The sequence below is a fragment of the Megascapheus bottae genome, chromosome 1, assembly GCF_031878675.1.
Source record: "Megascapheus bottae isolate mThoBot1 chromosome 1, mThoBot2.hap1, whole genome shotgun sequence".
Taxonomy (NCBI): domain Eukaryota; kingdom Metazoa; phylum Chordata; class Mammalia; order Rodentia; family Geomyidae; genus Megascapheus; species Megascapheus bottae.
In genome coordinates, this window is record NC_143509.1 from 26,265,698 (window position 1) to 26,287,251 (window position 21,554).

The 21,554-nt window shown below is 53.4% G+C and overlaps 1 protein-coding gene across 8 annotated transcripts in view; it reads left to right on the plus strand.

Annotated features, from left to right (window-relative positions):
* Positions 1-15,019, plus strand: part of Tcf3 (transcription factor 3) — a 30,809-nt gene extending 15,790 nt beyond the window's left edge. For 2 of the 8 annotated variants that reach the window (XM_090339035.1, XM_090339026.1), the window contains exons 6-19: positions 980-1,047; positions 2,026-2,158; positions 3,403-3,452; positions 4,845-4,944; positions 5,018-5,175; positions 5,274-5,394; positions 5,631-5,689; positions 5,782-5,860; positions 6,676-6,749; positions 7,457-7,615; positions 7,697-7,820; positions 11,621-11,756; positions 11,910-12,145; positions 14,289-15,019. In XM_090339035.1, coding sequence (XP_090195161.1) covers positions 980-1,047; positions 2,026-2,158; positions 3,403-3,452; positions 4,845-4,944; positions 5,018-5,175; positions 5,274-5,394; positions 5,631-5,689; positions 5,782-5,860; positions 6,676-6,749; positions 7,457-7,615; positions 7,697-7,820; positions 11,621-11,756; positions 11,910-12,145; positions 14,289-14,431 — 1,640 coding nt within the window. In that variant the 3' untranslated portion in view covers positions 14,432-15,019. Of the gene's footprint in view, positions 1-979; positions 1,048-2,025; positions 2,159-3,402; positions 3,453-4,844; positions 4,945-5,017; positions 5,176-5,273; positions 5,395-5,630; positions 5,690-5,781; positions 5,861-6,675; positions 6,750-7,456; positions 7,616-7,696; positions 7,821-11,620; positions 11,757-11,909; positions 12,146-13,832; positions 14,060-14,288 lie in introns of those variants that run through there. The other 6 variants (XM_090339050.1, XM_090339065.1, XM_090339044.1 and 3 more) reach the window with 6 other exon arrangements.
* Positions 15,020-21,554: the final 6,535 nt, after the last annotated feature.

Sequence of the window (21,554 nt, forward strand, 5' to 3'; positions counted from 1 at the left end):
GGGTCATTGTGATGCACCCAGAGTGGGTGGACCCTGGGCTTCAGCAGCCCTTGTCTGAGAAATCTAGCTGTCATCACTCAAACTGGAGCCAGGTCCTCAGGTAGACGGTCACCCCAGCACTCAGGAGTCAGAAGGATCATGGTTCCTGTCGACATAAGCAAGACTGTCACACACAAAATAAGACAGCTGTGTGGTGATACTAGGGCTTGGCCTCAAGGCCTTGGACACTGCTCCTTAGCCTTATCACTGGCATTCTACCACTTGAGCCATAGCTGCCCTTTGGTCTTTGTCCAGGCTGGCTTGGAGATATGATCCTTAGATCTTAACCTCCTGAGTGCTAGGATTAAGGCTTGAGCCACCAATGTGTGGCTCATCTGTTTGTGTGTGTGTACCATTACTTGGGTTGAACTCAGGGCCTCATACTCTAGCTCAGGTTCTTCACTCTCAGCTGATGCTCTACCTCTTGGGCCACACCTCTGGTCCCTCACTTGCCCTTCCTTGCCAACTGATCAGAATCAGCATTTCTGGGGCCATACTTTGGCTCACCATGACTGAGGTGCGGGTTTACAAGCTGACCCTGACTTACATAAGGCTGAGCTATTTTGTTGCTCTTTTGGCCAGGCCATGAGCTGGGCAGGATAGGCTATTTGCTGTAAACCTGGGGCCTTGGGCCTTACTGGTTTTTTGTAGTTCCCATGCCAAGGATCCTACCTCAGGCCCGTCCCTGGAACAGATGGGGTGCAGTAAGCCCCAGCACCTGCAAAAACTTCAGCCCAAGAAGGGCCAGGGTTATCCAAGGTCAGGCAATACCAGCAAGAGGCTGAGGAGGAACCAAGCTCAAGGCTTGGTCCTGAGCAAGCTGCAGGTTGACTTAGTCCAAACTGGGAACCCATCCTCGTGTAAGCCTGTCTCCACAGGCACTGCTGCATACAGGCACCCTTCTAGGGGTATGCTCCAGTGCTTTCTTGTATCCCTCTAGGCAAGGGCAGCGAGCGGAATGCCTATGCCACCTTTGGGAGAGACTCAGGGGTCGGTGGTCTGACTCAGGTGAGTGGCTGTGGGGCACCTGTCAGGTGGTAGTGTGGGGTGATCCTCCAGTATCTTTGTCAGCCTGTGCTTACTAATCACCCCAAGAGGCCACCAGCCTCGGTGGCCAGTCTCCTGGTCTCAGGCCCTGTCCCAGCTGCTCTGTCTGTATGCACTGTGCCTGAGGCAGAGGAGCAGCAGCCGCTCCTGTTAGATCAGCAGGTCGCATGCCCACATTGCCCTAAAACCAGCAGGTTCAGATTTCAAAGAGGACCCAAGACCTCTTCGATGGCTACCCCATGGTATTAGTAAAACTTGGCTTGGGTCTCCCAACCCCAGGCCCTTGCTGCTCACCGAGCCTCTCCAGGCTCAGGTTCAGCAGAGAGCCGGGGCTGCCCATAGGATAGCGTGGTAACCCAGGTAGGCCTTGATGACCAGGAAGAAAGCCCAGTCCCTGTCAACTCCCTACCAGCATAGTTATAAGTTAAGAGAAAGAGCTGGGCACAGTGGCTGTAATCCTAGCTTCTCAGGAGGCTGAGATCTGAGGGTCACGGTTCAAAGCCAGCCCAGGCAAAAAAGTCCATGAGAGACATCTCCAACTAACCACGAGAAAACTAGAAGTGGCACTGTGGCTCAGAGTGTTAGAGCGGTAGCCTTGAGTTGAAGAGCTCAGGGACAACGCCCAGGCCCAGAGTTCAAGTCCCATGACCAACCCCCAAAAAAGGCAGCTTTCATTGCCTCCAAGGCACCTGCACACCTCAGTGTCTAGTACATGTGTTCCTGAATGGCAGCCATCGCAACTGGGTTTCCTCTCTAGGAAGATGCTGGGCTGCCACAGCTCAGTTAGAACACAGCAGGGCAGATGTCCTGGAAGTAAGAGCCCTGTGCCCCAAGGGCCACAGTGCCATTGACCTCCGCAGTTGGTTACCAGGTTTTACAGGGGCTGGCCTGGGAACTGGACACCAGCCACACCCAACATCCCGTGCTTTTCATCCTCAGGGTGGCTTCCTCCCAGGTGAGCTAGGCCTCAGTCCCGGGGGGCCACTGTCCCCCTGTGGCATCAAGGGCAGCTCCCAGTGTTACTCCTCGTACTCCAGCAACCCTCGGCGGAGAGCTGCGGACAGCACTCTGGGTGAGTCAGCATAGGGACACAGAATGCTGTTTGGGAAAAGGTGCCCATCCCCTAGTCTCAGATGAAAACGGGTACCCACAATCCACTTCCCAGGTCCTGCTGGACTCCAAACACAAAGGTAGAGGGTGAGGCAAGAAACCAGAAAGGGCACACATAGCAGAGCCTCAGGGTTCAGGCAGTTTTGATTCCCAGAGTCTCCATGAAAACCAAGCTAGAAGCTAGGAGTTTGGCCTACTGGTAAGAGTGCTTGTCTAGCAGGCACAAAGACCCAGATTCAGTTCTTCAGTATCAGAAGTGGTGCTGTGGCTCAAATGGTAGGGTTCTAGCCTTGAGAAAGCCCAAGGTCAGTGCTTAGGTCCTGAGCTCAAGCCCAGGACTGGCAAAAAAAAAAAAAAAAAAAAAAAAAGCCTCTGGTCACATGGCTGTAGACCACCGCTCACTCTGGTTTTCTTACCTTTCTGTTTAAATTCACTTGATTACTACTGCCCTGCTTCCTTGAATGGAGCCCAGCCAACCCAGCTAGTGTTCAGCCCTTCAGTGCTGTGCTTGGAAGGTTTAAACAGCCAAGTAGCCAGAGGGAAAGAAAGCACAGAAGTGACATCTCAGCACTCCACAGGCCGGAGCAGCATGCGGTGGTCTGGGTTGGCATGGGCTCTGCTGCCCTATGCGAGTCGGGGACAGGTTCTGCCCAGCAAGAGGACTTCACATGCACTCTGAACTTTGAGGCTGGCTGGGAGGTGGTTGAGACAGCATTGGCTGGCACTGACCTCCAATAAAGGATGCCCAAATATTTAATACCTCATCTCGATGGAAGAAACTTGCCTCCAGACTTCTAAATACTTGTTTGCACTTTTTTTTTTTTTTTTGCCAGTCCTGGGGATTGAACTCAGGGCCTGCACACTGTCCTTGGGCTTTCTCAAGGCCAGCACTCTACCACTTGAGCCACAGTACCACTTCCGGCTTTTGTCTGTGTATGTGGTACTGAGGAATTGAACCCAGGGCTTCATGCATGCTAGGTGAGCACTCTACCACTGGGCTACGCTCCCAGTTCCTTGTTTGTACTTTTTGACCCCCAGCGGTTTGTAGTTGTGTTTCTCAGTGGAAGTTTGAGAACTGTGTGGAGTGGAGTGAGACTGCTTCTCCACCCCCTCCAGTCGTGACATGTCCCCAGAACACAGGGCGCTGGCCACACCTGGGCAGTTGGAGAGGGCAGTAACACCACTAACGATTCTCACTCCCAATAGACACGCAGCCCAAGAAGGTCCGGAAGGTTCCACCTGGTCTTCCCTCCTCGGTGAGTGATGGGATGGGGACCCCAGGCATCAACTGTCTCTTAGGCCCCAAGTCACAGGGCCCTTCATGCTCAAAGCTATAAACATCTTGAGGGCACCAGACCAGGTGCTGGGGGCTCCCTGCAGGCTCTGTGTGGACAGGAGTCAGGGAAGTCCTTCAGGCCAGCAAGCTAGGCCAGGCAGGTCCTGGTGGGGGATTGTGGTCTCCTGGTCCCCACTTCCCCTCTCGATGCCTGGTAGTTGGCCAGCTGCCAGGCCCAGCAGATGGTGCTGAGCCCTCGGCTTGCAGCGCCGCACTCCTATGATTTAATCACACTGGAAGAAAAGACAGTTCGGTAGATTTCCCAGCTGCTCACCACCACCCTCCCAGTCAGGCCCCCATACTGGCCACCAGGAGGCTCTAGGCCCACCAGCCAGCCACATGCACCCAAGGGACCTTGGGGTGAATTCACTCGGGTAACCTTGGTGTGGATTCACTTGGGAGATGTCACTGGGCTGGGGTTGGGGTCAGGTGATGGGTGAAGGGACACGAAGAATCAGGCCTACACAAGGGACTCATGTACAAGTCATCTAGCATGACGCCTGGAGTCAGCAAACTTACATGGCCATGAAGGAAAGAGATTGCCAAGATTCCCCAGCTGACACTCCTAACCTGCTCTCTACTTCTCTGCGGGAACAGGCAGTGGCAGCAGAACCTTACCCTGCCCTGTTAGGTCCAATTCTTTGCCAGGACAGGCATTAGCAGTGGATCCCCACACTGTGCTTTCAGGCACAGCCTGTTTACAGCTAGGGGCTGACAGTGGGCATCCTTGTGCTGTAGCTGCTCTGGGGCCCAACAGCTTAAGTCCAGGCAGGATCCTCAAGAGAATTCTAAACAAAGAGCTAAGGGCACTGGAGCTGGGACTTCAAGTCAATAGGCTTGCTTGAAGGAAGAAAGGACAAGGCATTTATGGGCAAAGCCAGTCTCAAAGCCTCCGCTGCAGGAAGCAAGAATTTGATGGGAAGGAGGCAGGAGGTCAGAGTACAAAAAGGAGTGGTAGCCGGATGCTGGTGGCTCACGCTTGTGATCCTGGCTACTCAAGAGGATTTCAGTTCAAAGCCAGCTTGGACAGGAAATGCTCCAACTAACCACCGGAAAACCAGAAGTGGGGCTGTGGCTCAAAGTGGTAGAGTGCTAGCCTTGAAAAGAGTTCACAGACAGCACTTGGACTCTGAGTTCAAGCCCAAAAACTGACAAAGAAAAAAGGTGGGGTAGAGAAAATGAGGGTGCCACCAGGGCTGCAGTTGAGCACTGGGAGGCAGCTGAGGTGCAGGGGTGCCTGCACGAGAAAGGATGGGGCCCAGGAGGGGGACCCTGCCCGTATACCTACCCCTACTGCATCCTCTCGCTGTAGGTGTGCCCACCCAGCTCAGGTGACGACTACAGCAGAGACGCCGCCTACCCCTCCGCCAAGACCACTGGCAGCGCCTACCCAGCCCCCTTCTATATGGCAGGTAGGTGGGGCTGGCCAAGTGTGGGGGTTAGGGTGAGTCCCTCCACCCTCACTCACTGTCCCTCTCTGTGCAGATGGCAGTGTGCACCCCTCCGCGGAGCTCTGGAGCGGCCCCGGCCAGGCGGGGTTTGGGCCCGTGCTGGGCGGCTCATCCCCCCTACCCCTGGTGTCTGGCAGCAGCTCTGCAAGCAGTAGTGGCAGCTTTGGTGGCCTGCACCAGCACGAGCGCATGGTAGATTCCGGGCAGCAGCCAAAGGGGCAGCAGGCTGGGCAGCTCCCAGTGGCTCCTCTGCCAACCCTTCCCTACCCCTCTCCCCCATCTCACTCCAGGGCTACCAGCTGCATGGAGAAGTCAACGGTGGCCTCCCAGCTGTGTCCAGCTTCCCCTCCGCCCCCAGTGCCTATGGCAGCGCCTCCAGCCACACACCACCCGGCAGTGACAGCCTCCTGGGTATGGCCACATGGTTTTCAGTGGAGCCACGGTCTGGCCACCCTGTTGTGCTGGCCTGTGATGTCACAGAAACAGCCTGTTGGGCTTCCTACTTCACGGGTGGATGTAGTGGGTACACACATGTTGCTCACGCCAGCCCACCCCCACAAGCAGTGTTGGGTAAAAAACATAGCCACGGGCCCAGCTTCCTGGTCTGCAGGCCAGGCCTGGACTATGCTTACCTCCTCCTTCCCCAGGCTCCCGAGGGACCACAGCCGGCAGCTCCGGGGACGCCCTTGGGAAGGCACTGGCCTCGGTGAGCAGGGCCCCGGGCAGGGGTGGATGGAGACAGGCAGCAGCCCCCTCAGCATTGCTGACTACCTGTTCACATTCTCTCTGCCACTGCAGATCTACTCCCCGGACCACTCGAGCAATAACTTCTCACCTAGCCCCTCGACTCCTGTGGGCTCTCCTCAGGGCCTGGCAGGTATGGGGGGGGGGCAGGGGCACAGGACATGGGTGGCATTGCTGGAGGCTTCCTGGAGGAGGTGGCCTCAAGACTGCCATAGTAGGAGCAAGATAGAAATGGAGTCCAGCCAGATTTAGGCAGTACAAGCAAAGACCCTGGGAGGCAGGGCCCATACCTCACACGGCAGGAGCCATGAGGTTCCTGTAAGGCACACAGTAATACCAGGCCCGTGGCCTACACTGACCAAAGGGTAGATCAGCCTGGTTTCTGCTGAGTAGATCTGCAGTATCAAAGAGAAGGAGGAAATGAGGTTTTTGGAAGACCCAGACTGATGAATTAAAAGTAACCCCCCAGGAGCTGGGAATGTAACTTAGTGGTAGAGTGCATTCCTAAACATGCATGAGGCTCTCTCAGGGTTCGAATTTGAAGCCAGTCCACGTAGGAAAGTCCTTCAGCCATACAAGAGCTGGATTGTGAAGGTGTGACTCAAGGGGTAGAGCAACAGCCTTGAGCAAAAAAACCGCTCAGGGACATTGCCCAGGCTTTGAGTTCAAGCCCCAGTGTTAGTACAAAAATAAAATATCCCTAGGTCCTCTTGGAAGCCTGGGACTCCTGCTTACCCCTGGTCTGTCTGGGGTCCCCAGAGCAGTTGGACATGGCAGAGCAGGACAGAGAGGAGTCAGGCTCCAGAACCAAATCTGTCCCTGGGTTCCCCAGAGGGGAGAGGCAGGACTCATCTGAGGCTGGGTGGATTCAGGGGTGCCAAGTGGCCATTCATGAGTTCCCATGTGCCTACCCATCTTGCCTGTCCTGGTTTCATGTGCCCCCTCCAGGGACATCGCAGTGGCCTCGTGCAGGAGGCCCTGGTGCCTTATCGCCCAGCTACGATGGAGGTCTCCACGGCCTGGTGAGTGTCGGTGCCAGTATATGCCCATGACTTACAAGACCAGAGCACAGGTACCCCTTGATAAGAAGACAGACCAAGGCCAGGAGTTTGGCCTAGTGATAGAGTGCTTGCCTAGCATGCACAAAGACCCGGGTTTGATTCCTCGGTACCACATATATAGAAAAAAGCCTGAAGTGGTGCTGAGGCTCAAGTGTTAGAGCTCTAGCCTTGAGAAAGTCCAAGGACAGTGCTGAGGCCCTGAGTACTGGCAAAAAAAAAAAAAAGACAGACCGAGGGGGCTGCAGGGAGCGAAATGGGCAGAAAAACCATGAGATGGGGTGTCGATGCATGAGAAGTAATGCACCTACTACCTGGCAAATGTAACTGTAACCCCTCTATACATTGCCTTGTCGATAAAAAATATAAAAACATAAAATCTATAATTGAAAAAGAAAGACAGGCTAGAACTTGTGAAAAGTTGGTGGGTGGCACCTGGCTGAGCCTCCTGAAACCCATGATTCCATGGGAAGTGGGGTGCTGGGGCCACCTGCTGCTCATGTGCAGATCAGTGTTTTGGCTTGGTTTGGGGTTTTGGTTTTCTTTTGTGGTGCTGGGGGGCAAATTCCTGGCCTTATGCCACTGAGCCACGCCCAGCCCAGTATATGTGCATGTGCTTGCCAATCCTCGTGGGCCAGACCCCTCACTGCCCGCTCATACCAACCCCACAGCAGAGCAAGATGGAAGACCACCTGGACGAGGCCATCCATGTCCTCCGCAGCCACGCTGTGGGGACAGCTGGTGACATGCATGGGCTGTTACCCAGCCACGGAACCCTGGCCGCAGGCTTCACAGGCCCCATGTCACTGGGTGGGCGGCACGCTGGCCTGGTAAGGTGTGGGCCAGGGCTGGGCTGGGTGGAAGGTAAGACCTCAGGGCTCCCCCACCAACTGTTCCTACCACTTCTGCAGGTTGGGGGCACCCACTCTGAGGATGGCCTTGTGGGCAATGCCAGCCTCTTGCACAACCATGCAGCCCTCCCCAGCCAGCCTGGAGCCCTCCCTGACCTCTCCCGGCCACCTGACTCCTACAGTGGTAAGTTCTTCCCCTTCAACCTTCCCATCTGTCCCATCACCACTTGGGGACTTGGGTCTATCCAAGCACCAGTTCCTTCCGAGCAGAGAGCTGTGACCCCTGCCAAACCCATGGCCCCTGAGGCTAGCTGTGGGGCGGGGGACTCTGGATACTAGCATTTTGGTAGGAGCTGGTCCTATGGGGAGGGAACCCAGAGCAAGTGCCAGCCGCGGAGAAGGTTTCTCAGATCCATAAATCCCTCAGGGACACTCTGGGGCCTGCTGACTTTCATTGAGTCTGTTAAGCATGTATAAGTGCTCACTGCGTAGCTGGCACTATTGTAACCACTGGTGACTGAAACATTGGAATGAGTTCCCCCCTTGTAGGGGTTACAGGTACAGGACAGGTAGGAGAGTCAGGCCCTTCAGCAGAGCCTTGGGAAAGAGACAGTAGGCAGGTAATGTGGGAGGCAATCTGGGCACCACAGTCAGCCCACACAAAGGCCCTGGGCAGGAGCTTGATGTATTAAAGGAGCATCTAGACAACCTGCATGGCTAGAACAGAGAGAGGAGGTGCAGGAGTCAGGAAGGAGACAAGGCTTTGAGCTATAGGGAAGATTTGGAAGGTCTGTACTCAAGGGCGCCATCTGGTGGCTGTGATCTGATGCTAGGGACTTGTTGGTTGTCATTCTGGCTTATCAACTACTGGTATGGAATGGGTAGGGCCAGGGTGCTTACTGATGAGCACATTGCATCCCAGAGGTCCTTGACCCCTGGGGTCAGCAGTGGCCTCGGGTGTTCCCCTGGCTCCCCATGAGTCTGTCTTCTTTTCACTTTCATTGTTGAACCCCAAGCAGGTTCCACATTCAGTACTTTTTTTTTTTTTTTTTTTTTTTTGCACTATCCCTGAGCTCTTCAGCTCAAGGCTACCACCCTACCCCTGGGCCTGGGCGTTGTCCCTAAGCTCTTCAGCCCTAGGCTACCACCCTACCCTTGAGCCAAGCCCCCCTTCTCCTTTTCTAGAGGTTAATTGGAGATGAGAGTGTTGTCCTTTTGTTGCTTAGAAATCTTGATCTCAGATCTCAGCCTCCTGAGTAGCTAGGATTACAGGCTTGAGCCACCGGCTTACATTCAGCACTTTTGCTAACTGCATTTGAGTACCACATGACTGAGAACCCGCAAACCATGTACTTTGCCTTTCTAGGTTTGGGGGACTTGTCAGTTTTAGGGATTTGATTCAACTTAGGTAGGCACTCTTACCAATTGAGTCCCACACCCAACCCCTTTTTGGTTTAGTTGACTTTTTAATAGGATCTTAAGTTTTGGCCTGGGTTGACCCAGACCTCAATCATCTTATCTACCATGTAGTTGGGATTCCAAACATGCTCTACCATACCTGGCTTGTTGAGATAGGGTTTTGCTGACTTTCCCCTAGCAGTCCTTGAACTGCAGTCCTCACAGTCTGCACCTCCCCCAATATCTTGGATTGCAGGTATGAGTTACTGGAGTAAAATTAAATATAAGTGGCATATGTTTTATATATATATATATTATATTTGCTGTTCTGGATAGGAACTTGAATGTTTCATACTAGTGGTCTTCCACTTGAGCCATGCCTCCTGCCTCCCTTTTGGCTTGGTAATTTTTTTGAGGGAGGGACTCGTTACTTTTAAACTTGTCTACGTGTGTGCCAATACTAGAATTCAGGACCTCACACTCTTGGCTTTCTGGCTCACAGTTGCCTTGCTTTTTACGGATCAGTTGTATATAGAGTCTCATCAACTTTTCTTTCTGGGCGGGCTTTGAACTGTGTGAGGCATCACAGCCTCCTGAGTAGCTAAGATTACAGTGGTGTGAGCCACCAGTGTGCAGGAGGGTTTCAGTTTGCCCCAACAAGCCTAGACGCCTGGGCTAATCTAGGATTCTGATCATAGCCTCCCAAGTAGCTAGGATTATAGGTGTGAGCCACCACGCTTGGCTGGCTCTTGGTGGCTTTTTGTCACGGGACCTTTCCTCAGCCTCCCTCCCCAGTACTGTGGATTTTCCCATTCTTGAACTTATACAAACGACACCCTGAGGCCAGGTGTTCTTCACCTGATTTCTTGCACTGTGTGAGATCTGCCCATTTCCAGTGGCTGCACTTGGGTGCTCCATGGTGACCACCCCCCTGCCCTGCCATGGACATAACGTATGTTCCCCACACGCCTTTCTGTGGCTGAGAGCCTTCTCCGGTGCCCCCTCATCCACTCCCGTGAGTCTAGACTGCTCATCAGGACCATGTTGCCTTTCTTTAGTCTGTGCGATGAAGGTTTTGTGGGCTCTGCCCACAAAATGAGATGTCTGGTGGATTCTGTGCCAGCTTGCTGCTGGTCTCCTTGGCTTCTGGCTGACTGGAAGGTGTCCCTGCCGGCGTTAGAGGCAAGTCCTATGTTGGTTGTGTCCATAACGTCCATTTTGATCTGGCAAGTTCGTTCTTTTGGGAATCAGCTGTTTTGAGTGTTGGCCCTGGTGGCTCATACACTAACATTGCAGCAGCACAGATTAGTCCGGCCTTGTGCCATGGTGCCTGGAAATTATAATGTTCCTAAATAAGCAAGGCTCTCTCTCCTTCTACAAAAGAAGACTCCTTTCAGTGTGTTTCTAGCTACAGTTTGTTCTACGGGGTTTTTTTTTCTTGTTTCTTTTTTTTTTTTTGCCAGTCCTGGGCTTGAGCTCAGGGCCTGAGCACTGTCCTTGGACTTTCTCAAGGCTAGAGCTCTACCACTTGAGCTTTAGCACCATTTCCAGCTTTTTTTTTTTCTATGTATGTGGTACCAAGGAATCGAACCCGGGTCTTCATGCATGCTAGGCAAGCACTCTACCAGTAGGCCAAACTCCCAGCCTGTTCTACAGTTTTGTTTTGGAAGATGAACCTCACACAGCCTGCCTGTGTTTTCTTCTTAGTAGTGTATTTTATAATTTGTGCTGGTCCTGAGGCTTGAACTCAGAGCCTAAGGGCTGGCCCTGAGCTTTTTTGTGCAAGGCTGGTATACCCTATCACTTGAGCCAAAGCTCTATTTCAGCTTTTTGGTGGTTAATTGGAGATAAAAGTCTCATGGACTTTCCTGCCCAGACTGGATTTAGAACATGGTTCTTGGGTCTCAGCCTCCAGAATAGCCAGGATTTACAGATATGAGCCACCAGCACCCTCAACTGGTCATGGTAATATTTGAACCAATCCTGTTGTTTAGCCCAGACTTGCCTTAACTCTTGATTCTTTGTGCCTTCACCTCCCCAGCGTTGGAATCCCAGATGCATACCACTCCTCGCCTTCATTAGTATTCCAGGAAATACTTCTCTACTTCACAGTTACATAGGATTTCACACATGTTCTTCTAAAGGCCTAGATGTCTGCTTTTCATCGTTCATTCTGTCTGGAATTGGAACCTGTGCATGGTTTTCTTGTTTTGGGGGGGGGTTGTTTTCTTTTGGCCCATCTGGGCCTTAAACTCAGGGCCCTGGTCAACTGTCTTTGGGCTTTCTCAAGACTAGTGCTCTACCACTTAAGCCATACTGCCATTTCCGGCTTTTTCTGTGTATGTGATAGGGAGGAATGAACCTCAGGGCTTTGTGCGTGCTGGGCAAACACTACCACTGGGCCACACTCCCACACCATCTCCCCTCGCCCCCCTTTTTTTCTTCTTCAGCTTTTTCTGCAAATGGTGGCCTGGCTTTTGTTCTTAGCTTGTGCCCTTACAAGTGGGTCCAAGGAGTTTGTCACGTAGCTTAGAAGGCCTCTGCTGCCCCACCCAGCCACAGCTCCTAACCCCTGGTCTGTTACAGGACTTGGGCGGGTGGGTGCCCCAGCCAGCACCGGGGAGATCAAGCGGGAAGAGAAGGAGGATGAGGAGAACAACTCCCTGGCCGACAACTCTGAGGAGGACAAGAAGGAGCTGAAGGCCTCCCGCACGAGGACCAGGTGCCAGCCCCTCCTGGGCCCCTCCCCGCAGGGCACACGCACACCACACCTGGTCCCTGCATACCACACACCACGCCCACACTGGGAGGCCGTGGGCCATGCCCACTCGCACCTCACCATCTCCCTCTGGCCCCCGGCTCCCCTCCCCCATAGCCCAGACGAGGACGAGGACGACCTTCTCCCCCCAGAGCAGAAGGCTGAGCGGGAGAAGGAGCGCCGGGTAGCCAATAATGCCCGCGAGCGGCTGCGGGTCCGGGACATCAATGAGGCGTTTAAGGAGCTGGGCCGCATGTGCCAGCTACACCTCAACAGCGAGAAGCCGCAGACCAAACTGCTCATCCTGCACCAGGCCGTGTCGGTCATCCTCAACCTGGAGCAGCAAGTGCGAGGTCAGTGGGCGGCCCGCCGCTCCTGCCCCCGCCCTGCCCCCGCTCGCCTCCCCTGCACTGACCACCCCTGCTTCCCCGAGCTGACCTACAGAGACTCCCCCAGTCACTGTCCTGCACTCTCACACTGACCACTTCCTGCAGTGACCGGATCTCCCCACGGACTGCTCCTACCCTGGCCATCCCTCCCCCTCACGAGGGCCCACCCTGAGTCCTCCTGACCAGTGGCTGTCCTCACTTCCCCTGGTGACCCATCTCTAGGAGGACTGGCCTCCAGAACCTGCCCTGCTGCAGGGTACTTGGTCTTGGAGCTGAATTGGGATTCCCCATGTCACTCCCCCTCCCCTCAAAAAGCCCAGAGGCTCGAGTGGGTGTGTAAGCGCCCTTCGCCGTCCCCCCTGAGCCCACCCAGCCCCTGACTCCTGACTCACTTTCCCAGTATGCCAGTGGGTGTGGACTGCCCATTCCCGGGGCAGGTGAGGAAGGACAACCAGGCCACCACTGGCCCAGGCCCCATGCAACTGATCCTCCACTGGCTGCTTGCTAACCTCTGCTCTTGCCTGGCCGTTAACCTCTTTCCTGCAGCCCTGCAGCTTTGAAGCTCCCGCGTCTCATGGCCATGTGTGCCTCCTGCCCTGTGTCCCCCAAGCCTGCCTCTCTGCTCTGCCTCTTGCGCTGTCCCGTCCACCTGGCTGTCTGCTGTCTTGCTCCCCACCGCCTGCCTCTAGCCCCTCCTTACCTCGCACTTGCTGCCCAAAGCGGATGGCCGCACCTCAACCTCGGGGCCTCCCCTCCCCCCCAAAGCCGGCCAAGAGGCTTGGAGGGAGTGAGTGACACTGACCTGGGAGCATGTGGCCTCCGGTCCTTACTGGCAGTTTGGTCTGCGCGCTTGTCCCGGGTTCTAGCCGCCGCCACCCGGAGGGACCCACTCTGGCCAAAGGGCAGGGTGGGCAGGCAGTGAGGCAAGTGCGCTGCCTCAGAGCAGAACAGGCCATGGAGAGCACTGACGGGCAGAGCACGGGGCACGGCTGTCACACTGTAATCAGTGAGTGCCTAAGGCAGGATTGGCAGTCATTCTTCCTCAGGAGGACACAAGCCGCAGAGTTAGGGGACCTTAGCCAGTACCTGTACTCCAGAGTGCAGGCAGTGTGCCCGCAGTATCTAGTTCTCATGCAGATCCACGGCAGGAAAAGGACTTAGCACCACTCCCAGGAGCACTAGTGCTCAGTGCCTGCTGCTGTCACCGCTGTCAGTGAGATTCCTTGGGTCCTGGGGACCAGTGTTGGTAGCCAGAGGCTGAGCTGTCAGGTGGGGTTCTGAGGATGCCAGCTAGTCACAATGACACTCAGAGTCCCAGACCCCTTGGTCCTCAGCTGTGGGGGGGGCCCAGGCCTCCACTGTGTGCGTGGGGAGGGAGTTGTCACGGGAAGACACCCCAGGGCCCATGGGGTGAACAGATGAAGTCAGCCTCTCCATCAGGACCCCCATGCTGCAGCCACCACTCTGCACGACAGCAAAGCTGTCAAGGTGTCACATTCCCAGCTTCAGAGCAGTACAGGGCCGTCACCCACATTGCTGCACATCCACACAGTCACCCAGCACTGCCACCCCAGACAGCTGGTGGTCCTTCCACACTTGTCTGCCCCACCCGTCCCCACATGACTAACAGAGGCCCCGTGCTGTGACCCAGCAGTACAGACGAGGTGCTATCCCTGGAGGAGAAAGACCTGAGGGACCGGGAGAGGCGCATGGCCAATAATGCGCGAGAGCGGGTGCGCGTGCGGGACATTAACGAGGCCTTCCGGGAGCTGGGGCGCATGTGCCAGCTGCACCTCAAGTCGGACAAGGCACAGACCAAACTGCTAATCCTGCAGCAGGCCGTGCAGGTCATCCTGGGCCTGGAGCAGCAGGTGCGAGGTAGGCTCCCAGGCCAGTGTCCCCACCGCCGCACACTGCTCGCGGCTTCTGGTCCCATGGCTGCGCGGGCCATCTGCAGACCACAGTATCCCCAGACACCCCAACTCCTGGCATCTGCACCCCTAGCCCTCCATATTGTCCTCCAGGAAGAGGTGGCAGAAGCAGGGTGGCCCCTGCACCTGCCCTGTCCCTGGGCCCTCTCCCACTGTGCTTTCCCCACCACCTCCAGAGCGGAACCTGAACCCCAAAGCAGCCTGCCTGAAGCGAAGAGAGGAAGAGAAGGTGTCAGGTGTGGTCGGGGACCCCCAGATGGCACTCTCAGCCACCCACCCAGGCCTCGGTGAAGCCCACAACCCCACCGGGCACCTTTGAGTGGTCATTGGAGGAGGCACCAGCAAACCCAGGACCAGGCTGCCCTGCACTGCAGTGTGGGTCGGCGTGCACGGTACATCACCATCCATGGGCCCAAGAGAGCCACGTCCCAGCCACCTCCGCGTGTCACCCACTGAAGGACGTATGGGATTTTGTTTTGGTTTTTGTTTTTGTTTATTTTGTTTTGTTTTTTTGCCTCTTGGATAAACGAAACGAGAAAGCAAAAGCAACAAAATATACACTTTGTGAGAAAGAAGAAAAATGCCTTAACTATATAAACTGGAAAAGTGGAAACCTGTGCCCAGGCCAGGTTGCCGTGTGCAGAACTGGCTTGTTCTACAAGAGCCACCAGCAAATTGTGCCTAAGCATAATATTTTTTTTAAGGAGAATAAAAACGTTAGTTATGAAATTTTTTATGTAGATTAGCAAGAATGATGCCTTTGGTGTCTTTTTTTTTTTTTTTAGCTTTTTTTTGCATATGTTTTGTAAGCAAATTTTTTGTATAAAAGTCTGTCTCTTGCTGTTTCTAGAAGTTTGTGTTGCATTTCCTATTCAACCAGATGATTAAAAATTGCATTTAAAATGTTGATGTGAGGTCCCCCACCCTTGTACCCCTAAAGCCTTGCACAGGATAGAGGTGGCCTGGGTCACCGTCATGATTTTTGTCGGCATGGATATTGACATCTTTTCCTCAGATGGCTCTGTACAGAGTGACAGGTCCCCTTTTGTCCCCTTCAGGATAGCCTTAGCCCATCCCTCCCCTGGCCTCCGGAGGCAGCTGAGGATGTCACTTTATGGTGGAGTACTTGTCTAGCACAAGGCCTTAGGCTCCAGCATAGCAGAGACAGGGACATACCAGAAGGCAACCCGTGATGGAAACAGTTCAGCCCTCAGGGCGCCTGCCAATCCCAGGCATCTCTCCCCTCGAAACCTGAGCTCATCTCGTGGGGTTTGCTGGGACATGCAATGCTGGGCCCCAGGAAAGTCATCTTGTTGAGTTTTGGGTCATGGGCCCAACACAGAACATTCCCTCTGTCGTCCCCTGCCTTGGAATGGCCATCCTGGTGAGAAGAATCTCCTGGTAACCGTGGGGACCAACTCCTCCCAGCTTGCTGGGAACTGCCAGTGCCACCCCATGGCACTACTGCCCCAGGTGGTCACTAACCCAGCTACATAACCTGCCAGGATACCTCCCATTTCCCCCTCCTGCACCCAGTGTAGTAGTTTTATGGCCATCTCTACCCCCCCAAAGCCAGCATGTGAGGTTTCTCCAGAGCCATGACCCCGGTCCTCACAAGAGCTGGAAGTGCCATCATTGGAATGTTGAGATCCCAAGCTAAAACAGCTCACAAAAGGGAAGGGTGGCCCACTCTGCATTCCGTAGCGCAGTTACTTCTTCCAGAATTGGGAACCTTCAGTGATCTGTGTGGGATTTATTCCTAAGGAAAGCTGCCTCTGGCTGGGCTTGTGGCTTACTGGTAGGGTGCTTGCCTTGCATGCATAAAGCCCTGGGTTTCTTTCCTCACACAAGTGGTGCTGTAGCTCAAATGGTAGAGTGCTAGCCTTGAGCAAAAGAAGCTCAGGAGTAATGTCTGGGCAAGGGCTGGCAAAAAATTTTTTTTTAATATGCCTACCTCAAACTGGGCACAGGAGGCTGACACCTGTAATTCTAGCTACACAGGAGAAAGTCCATGAGATACAGCCCCACACCTTGCCTCAGTTTGGTTTTGGTTTTGTTTTTTTTTAGTGGGTCTTGAACTCTGGGCCTAGATGTTGTCCCTGAGCTTTTCAGCCCAAGGCTACTTTTCTACCCCTTGAGCCACAGCGCCACTTCTGGTTTTCCAATTAATTGGAGATGACTCTCACAGACTAGTTCCCAGGACGGCTTTGAACTGAAATCCTCAGATCTCAGCATCCTGAGTAGCTAGGATTACAGGCATGAGCCCTGCACCCAGCTTCCTCTGTTTCTCTGTTTTTTTCTCATTTGTTCAGATGGGCAGTGGCCACATAGACTGGAACTGTGAATTATATGTACATTAACGAGCTTAATTTTAAGAAGAGAACGCACAACCCCGGTGCCAATGTGGCTTCCACGTAATCCTAATTACCAAGAGACCAAGACCTGAGGATCACAGTTCAGGCAAGAAATCCTGGCTCAAGTCTAATGAACTCTAAAAAGCCAAAAGTGGGGCAGGGAGCATGGCCTAGTGGTAGAGTGCTTACCTAGCATGCACAAAGACTGGGGTTTGATTCCTTGGTGCCACGTACACAGAAAAAGCCGAAGCAGTGATGTGGCTCAAGCAGTAGAGTGCTAGCCTTGAAGAAATCCCAAGGACAGTGCTCAGACCCTGAGTCCAAGTCCCAGAACTGTCAAAAACAAAAAAGCCAAAAGTGGAGCTATAGCTAAAGTGGCATAGTGCCAATTTTCAGTGGAAAAAACTAAGGGACAGCATTCAGGTCCTGAGTTCAAGCCCCAATATGGGGGGGAAAATGGGGTTACACTCTGCCCCCAAGCTATCTGATTTGTCCCCCCAAAAACAATTTTTTGCACATGTTAACAGCTGGCTGGGTCATTTGGAGCTTATGGATTTTTTTGTTTTGATAGTACTAAGATTTGAAATTAGGGCATCTTGTTAGACGGGTGCTTTGGCCATTTAATCAACACCCCTAGGTCTATTTGAGACAAGGGCCCTCTTAAAAGTCAATTTGGGTTGGGTGAGGTGGCTCACACTTGTAATCCTAGCTACTCTGGAGGCTGAGAACTAAGGACTGCAGTTCAAAGGCAGTTCAGGCATTACCTCCAATTAATCACTAGAAAACAGGAAGTGGGACTGTGGCTCAAGGGGTAGGGCAGTAGCCTTGAGCTGAAGAGCTCAGGGATGGCACCCAGGCTCAGAATTCAAGCCCCATGACCAAAAAAAAAAAAAAAAAAAAAAAAGTCGGGCCGGGAGTTTGGCCTAGTGGTTAAAGTGCTTGCCTAGCATGCATGAAGACCCGGGTTCGATTCCTCGGTACCACATACATAGAAAAAAGCCGGAAGTGGTGCTCAGGCTCAAGTGGTAGAGCTCTAGCCTTGAGAAAGTCCAAGGACAGTGCTCAGACCCTGAGCTCAAGCCCAGGACTGGCAAAAAAAAAAAAAAGTCAACTTGGGGTTGGGAATGTGTCTAGTGGTAGAGTGTGCTTCCTTAGTATGCATGAAGCCCTGGATTCCACTCCTCAGTACCACGTAAACAGAAAAAGCAAAAAGTGGCTCTGTGGCTCAAGCAGTAGGATGCTAAGCTTAAGCAACAGAAGCTCAGAAACAGTGCCCAGGTCCTGAGTTCAAGCCCCACAACTCTCCCTCCCAAAAAGAAAATAATAATTTGAGGCTCTTGGGACTAACAGCAATGTACAAGTGTAGCATTTTAATTTTGTTGGTCATGGGGTTTGAACTCAGACTTTCCTACCCAGGGTGTCTTCAAACCATTATTCTCAGATACCAGCCTCCTGAGTAGCTAGGATATATGTAGGCATGAGCTACCGTTGTGTAGCTAAATTGTGACATTTTATGACATTGGCCATTCTGAGTCTGTCAGGTGTGGGATGGAGGGGGGAGGGGGGAGAGTGGAGAGGTTCATCTTAACCTCTCAATGTCCAAGATGTCCTCATCTAAAGGCAACTGCTTGTCCAGTGGCCATTCTTTGTATGCAGTGATTGCACATGTTGACCACCCATTCCATGGCAGGAGCCATCTCCTTAGTAACAATCAGCAGAGTCCCCAGGTCTCACCCAGTGTCTCTCAGGCACAATTGCCTCTGGGATGAAATCTCTGCCTTTGTCAAAACCACAATGAACTCAGAGAAGCTTCTGGAGTGACTGGATCCAAGACCTGCAGCCTTCACGCTCTGCCTATTTCTATTCTCCATTCCTCCAAGAACCTTTATTTTATTCTCTCAGTAATTTTTTTTTTTTTTTTTTTGCCAGTCCTGGGCTTGAGCTCAGGGCCTGAGCACTGTCCTTGGACTTTCTCAATGCTAGAGCTCTACACTTGAGCCTCAGCACCACTTCTGGCTTTTTTTTTGTATGTATGTGGTACCAAGGAATCGAACCCGGGTCTTCGTGCATGCTAGGCAAGCACTTTAACCACTAGGCCAAACTCCCGGCCCTCTCAGTAATTTTTTTTTGGAGGGGATGCGGGTCCTGGAGCTTCCATTTAGGGCCCTGGGCTTCTTTGGCTCAAGGATAGTATTTTACAACTCGAGCTACAGCTCCACTTTCTGCTTGTTTTTTTTTTTTGTTTTTTTTTTTTTGTCCAGTCCTGAGCTTGAGCTCAGGGCCTGAGCACTGTCCTTGGACTTTCTCAAGGCTAGAGCTCTACCACTTGAGCTTCAGCACCACTTCCGGCTTTTTTTCTATGTATGTGGTACCGAGGAATCGAACCCAGGTATTCATGCATGCTAGGCAAGCACTTTAACCACTAGGCCAAACTCCCAGCCGATTTCTGCTTGTTTTTAATAGTCCAATGGAGATAAATCTCCAAGTTCTGGGAGGTTAGAGGAGGCAAAGTGCATGAGGAAAGATGATCAACCTGCCTGGTGACCAAGGACCAACATGGAGCCAGGCCTCCCTCTGCTGCCAAAAAGCGGAATCACCAACCCTGGCAAAGGCACGCAGATCTCCCAAGGGGCCAACTAGCAACTCAGGAGGCGCCCGCAGGCTCCAGATGGGACTGCCACGTGGGCCAAGATCTCACAGCAAAGCCACACCAGACGCATCCCAAGGTGAGTTCGAATCCCGGGTGCCCCTGGGGAAAAGTCCCGTCATCGTTTGGTCCCACTGGAAACATTCACACTTCAGACGGAACAGAGGACACAGCGCCAGTTACAGACTGGGGTTCAAATGGAAGACGCTCTCCAGAATTAAAGCCACAGCAGACTAACCCACGTGTGCGGAAGGCTCCGCCCCCCAGGCGCTTACGTCTATCTCAGCCCTCCCGGAAGTTACGCCTAGGCTTCTGCGCTTGCGCACGCAAACCTGGACCCCCCCCCTCCCGTGGTGGCCGGTGCCGCGGTCTACACGCATGCGTGCCAAGGACGCGCTTGCGCAGTACGGAGGTGCTGCCGGGACGCGGTGACCCTGAAGTGTTCCGACTTGGTCCGCGATGCTGAGCAAGTTTCTGGGCCCGCGCTACCGGGAGCTGGCCAAGAACTGGTGAGGTTGTCTTCCGATTCCACTCTGCGCCCCCGCTGGCCGGGCCCCCCCCGCCTTGTTAGTGTTTGCTGTTTGAGGCTGGGACAAGGTGAAGCACTCCGTCCCGGTGCGCTCCCAAGGCAGCCTCGCCCCGGGGCTGAGCTACTTCGAGCCTCAGTTTCCCTGTCTAGCCTGGTGACTAGTGCTGGTTGTGAAGGACCTAACCCAGAAAGCGTGGGCCCCGGCTCCACCACGGGGGCTCCGCAGCGCGGTGCAGCCAGACTGCAGGCCGAGGATTTGGGCCCTGGCCTTGGGCTTTCTCAAGGCTAACGCGCTTACCACTTGAGCCACAGCACCTCTTCCGGCTTTTTCTTGTGCATGTGGTACCAAGGAAATCAAACCTAAGGCTTCATGCGTGCCTGGGGTAAGCACTCTGCCACTAGGCCACGCAACAATGTGTGTGTGGGGGGGTGGCTGGGACTTGAACTCAGAACCTGGACACTGTCCCTGGGCTGCTTCTGCTCCACCACTTGAGCCACCTCGCCACACTTCCCGCACGTTGGTGGTTAATTGGAGATAAGTATCTTAAGGACTCCCCGCCCTGCCCCAGTCCTGGGGTTTGAACTCAGGGCCTGAGTAGTGAGTGTCGTTGGGCTTTTTCCTCAAGGTAAGCACTCTGCCACTGGAGCCACAGCACCACTTCTGGCCGGTCTATGTACGTGGTACCGAGGAATCAAATCCGGGTCTTCATGCATGCCAGGCAAGCGCTCTACCACTAGGCCACACTCCTGCCCAAGCTGATTTCAAACGTGATCCTCGGAGCTCAACCACCTGAGTAGTTAGCATTACAAGCTGAGCCAGCCACACCTGTCTCTTCAGTGTTTTGTTGTTTTAAGGAAACATGAGAGCTAGAACTGGACTATCCCTGTACCCACATGGAAGGTGGCATGGGATTGTGATGACTTCAAGGAGCTTGTGAACCAATGGCCTCCTCTTCTTGTCCTTGCAGGATGCTAAGCATATTTTGCAATGGGGTTAATCGCCAGAGGAAGGCCTTGTGGGCGTAAGCAAAGTCCCTGGCCTGCTTGGCTCATTCCTATCTGTGCCTGGGTAGAGCTGTACCCACCTCTCATTCGCAGTCAGCAAGCTTTTGTGGTGTGTGTACCCATGCTTGTGTGCATGCTATTACTGAGGCACTGTACCACATGAGCCAGACCGCTTGCAGTTTTGGGCTGATTAATTGGAGATAGGAGTCTCCCAGACTTGCCTTCCCCCAGCTGGCTTCAAACCATAATCCTTAGTACTCATCCTCTTGAGTATAGGTTTACAAATGTGAGCCACTAGCTCCCAGCTGTCAGCAAGCATTTATCGAGCACTTACTGTGTACTGAAAATGTAAACTGTTCCTACGTTCCTGTTGGTAGAGGGAAAAAAAGACATGAGGACTGTAGAGTTTAAATAATAAAGTTGGGGAAGGCTACGTTGTAGGTACTGTTAGGTCTGGTTGGCTTCAACCAGTATAAGGCAAGAGTGACAAGGAAGGAACAATTAAGCTGGGCACTAGTTGCTCACACTTGTGATCCTAGCTAATCATAAGGCTGAAATCTAAGAATCTTGGTTGGAAGCTGGCTGGGGCAGAAAAGTGTACAAGACACTTATCTCCAATTAACCACCAGAAAACTGGAAGTAGCATGTGGCTCAAAGTGGTAAGAGTGCTAACCTTGAACACAAAGAGTTTAGGGACAGCACTCGGGCCCAGAGTTCAAGCCCCATGACTGACAGAAAGAAAGAAAAAAAGCCAGCAACAATGTTCATTGTCTGATGGGTTCCCAAGGCACATCTGAGTTAAATCCTTAATCAGGGTCATTCTTTCGCTCCAAATTTAGCACTAGGGTAGGTGGGGACCCCTAGGGTGGAAGCCACAGCCTTTTTTTTTTTTCTGGTCCTGAGCCTT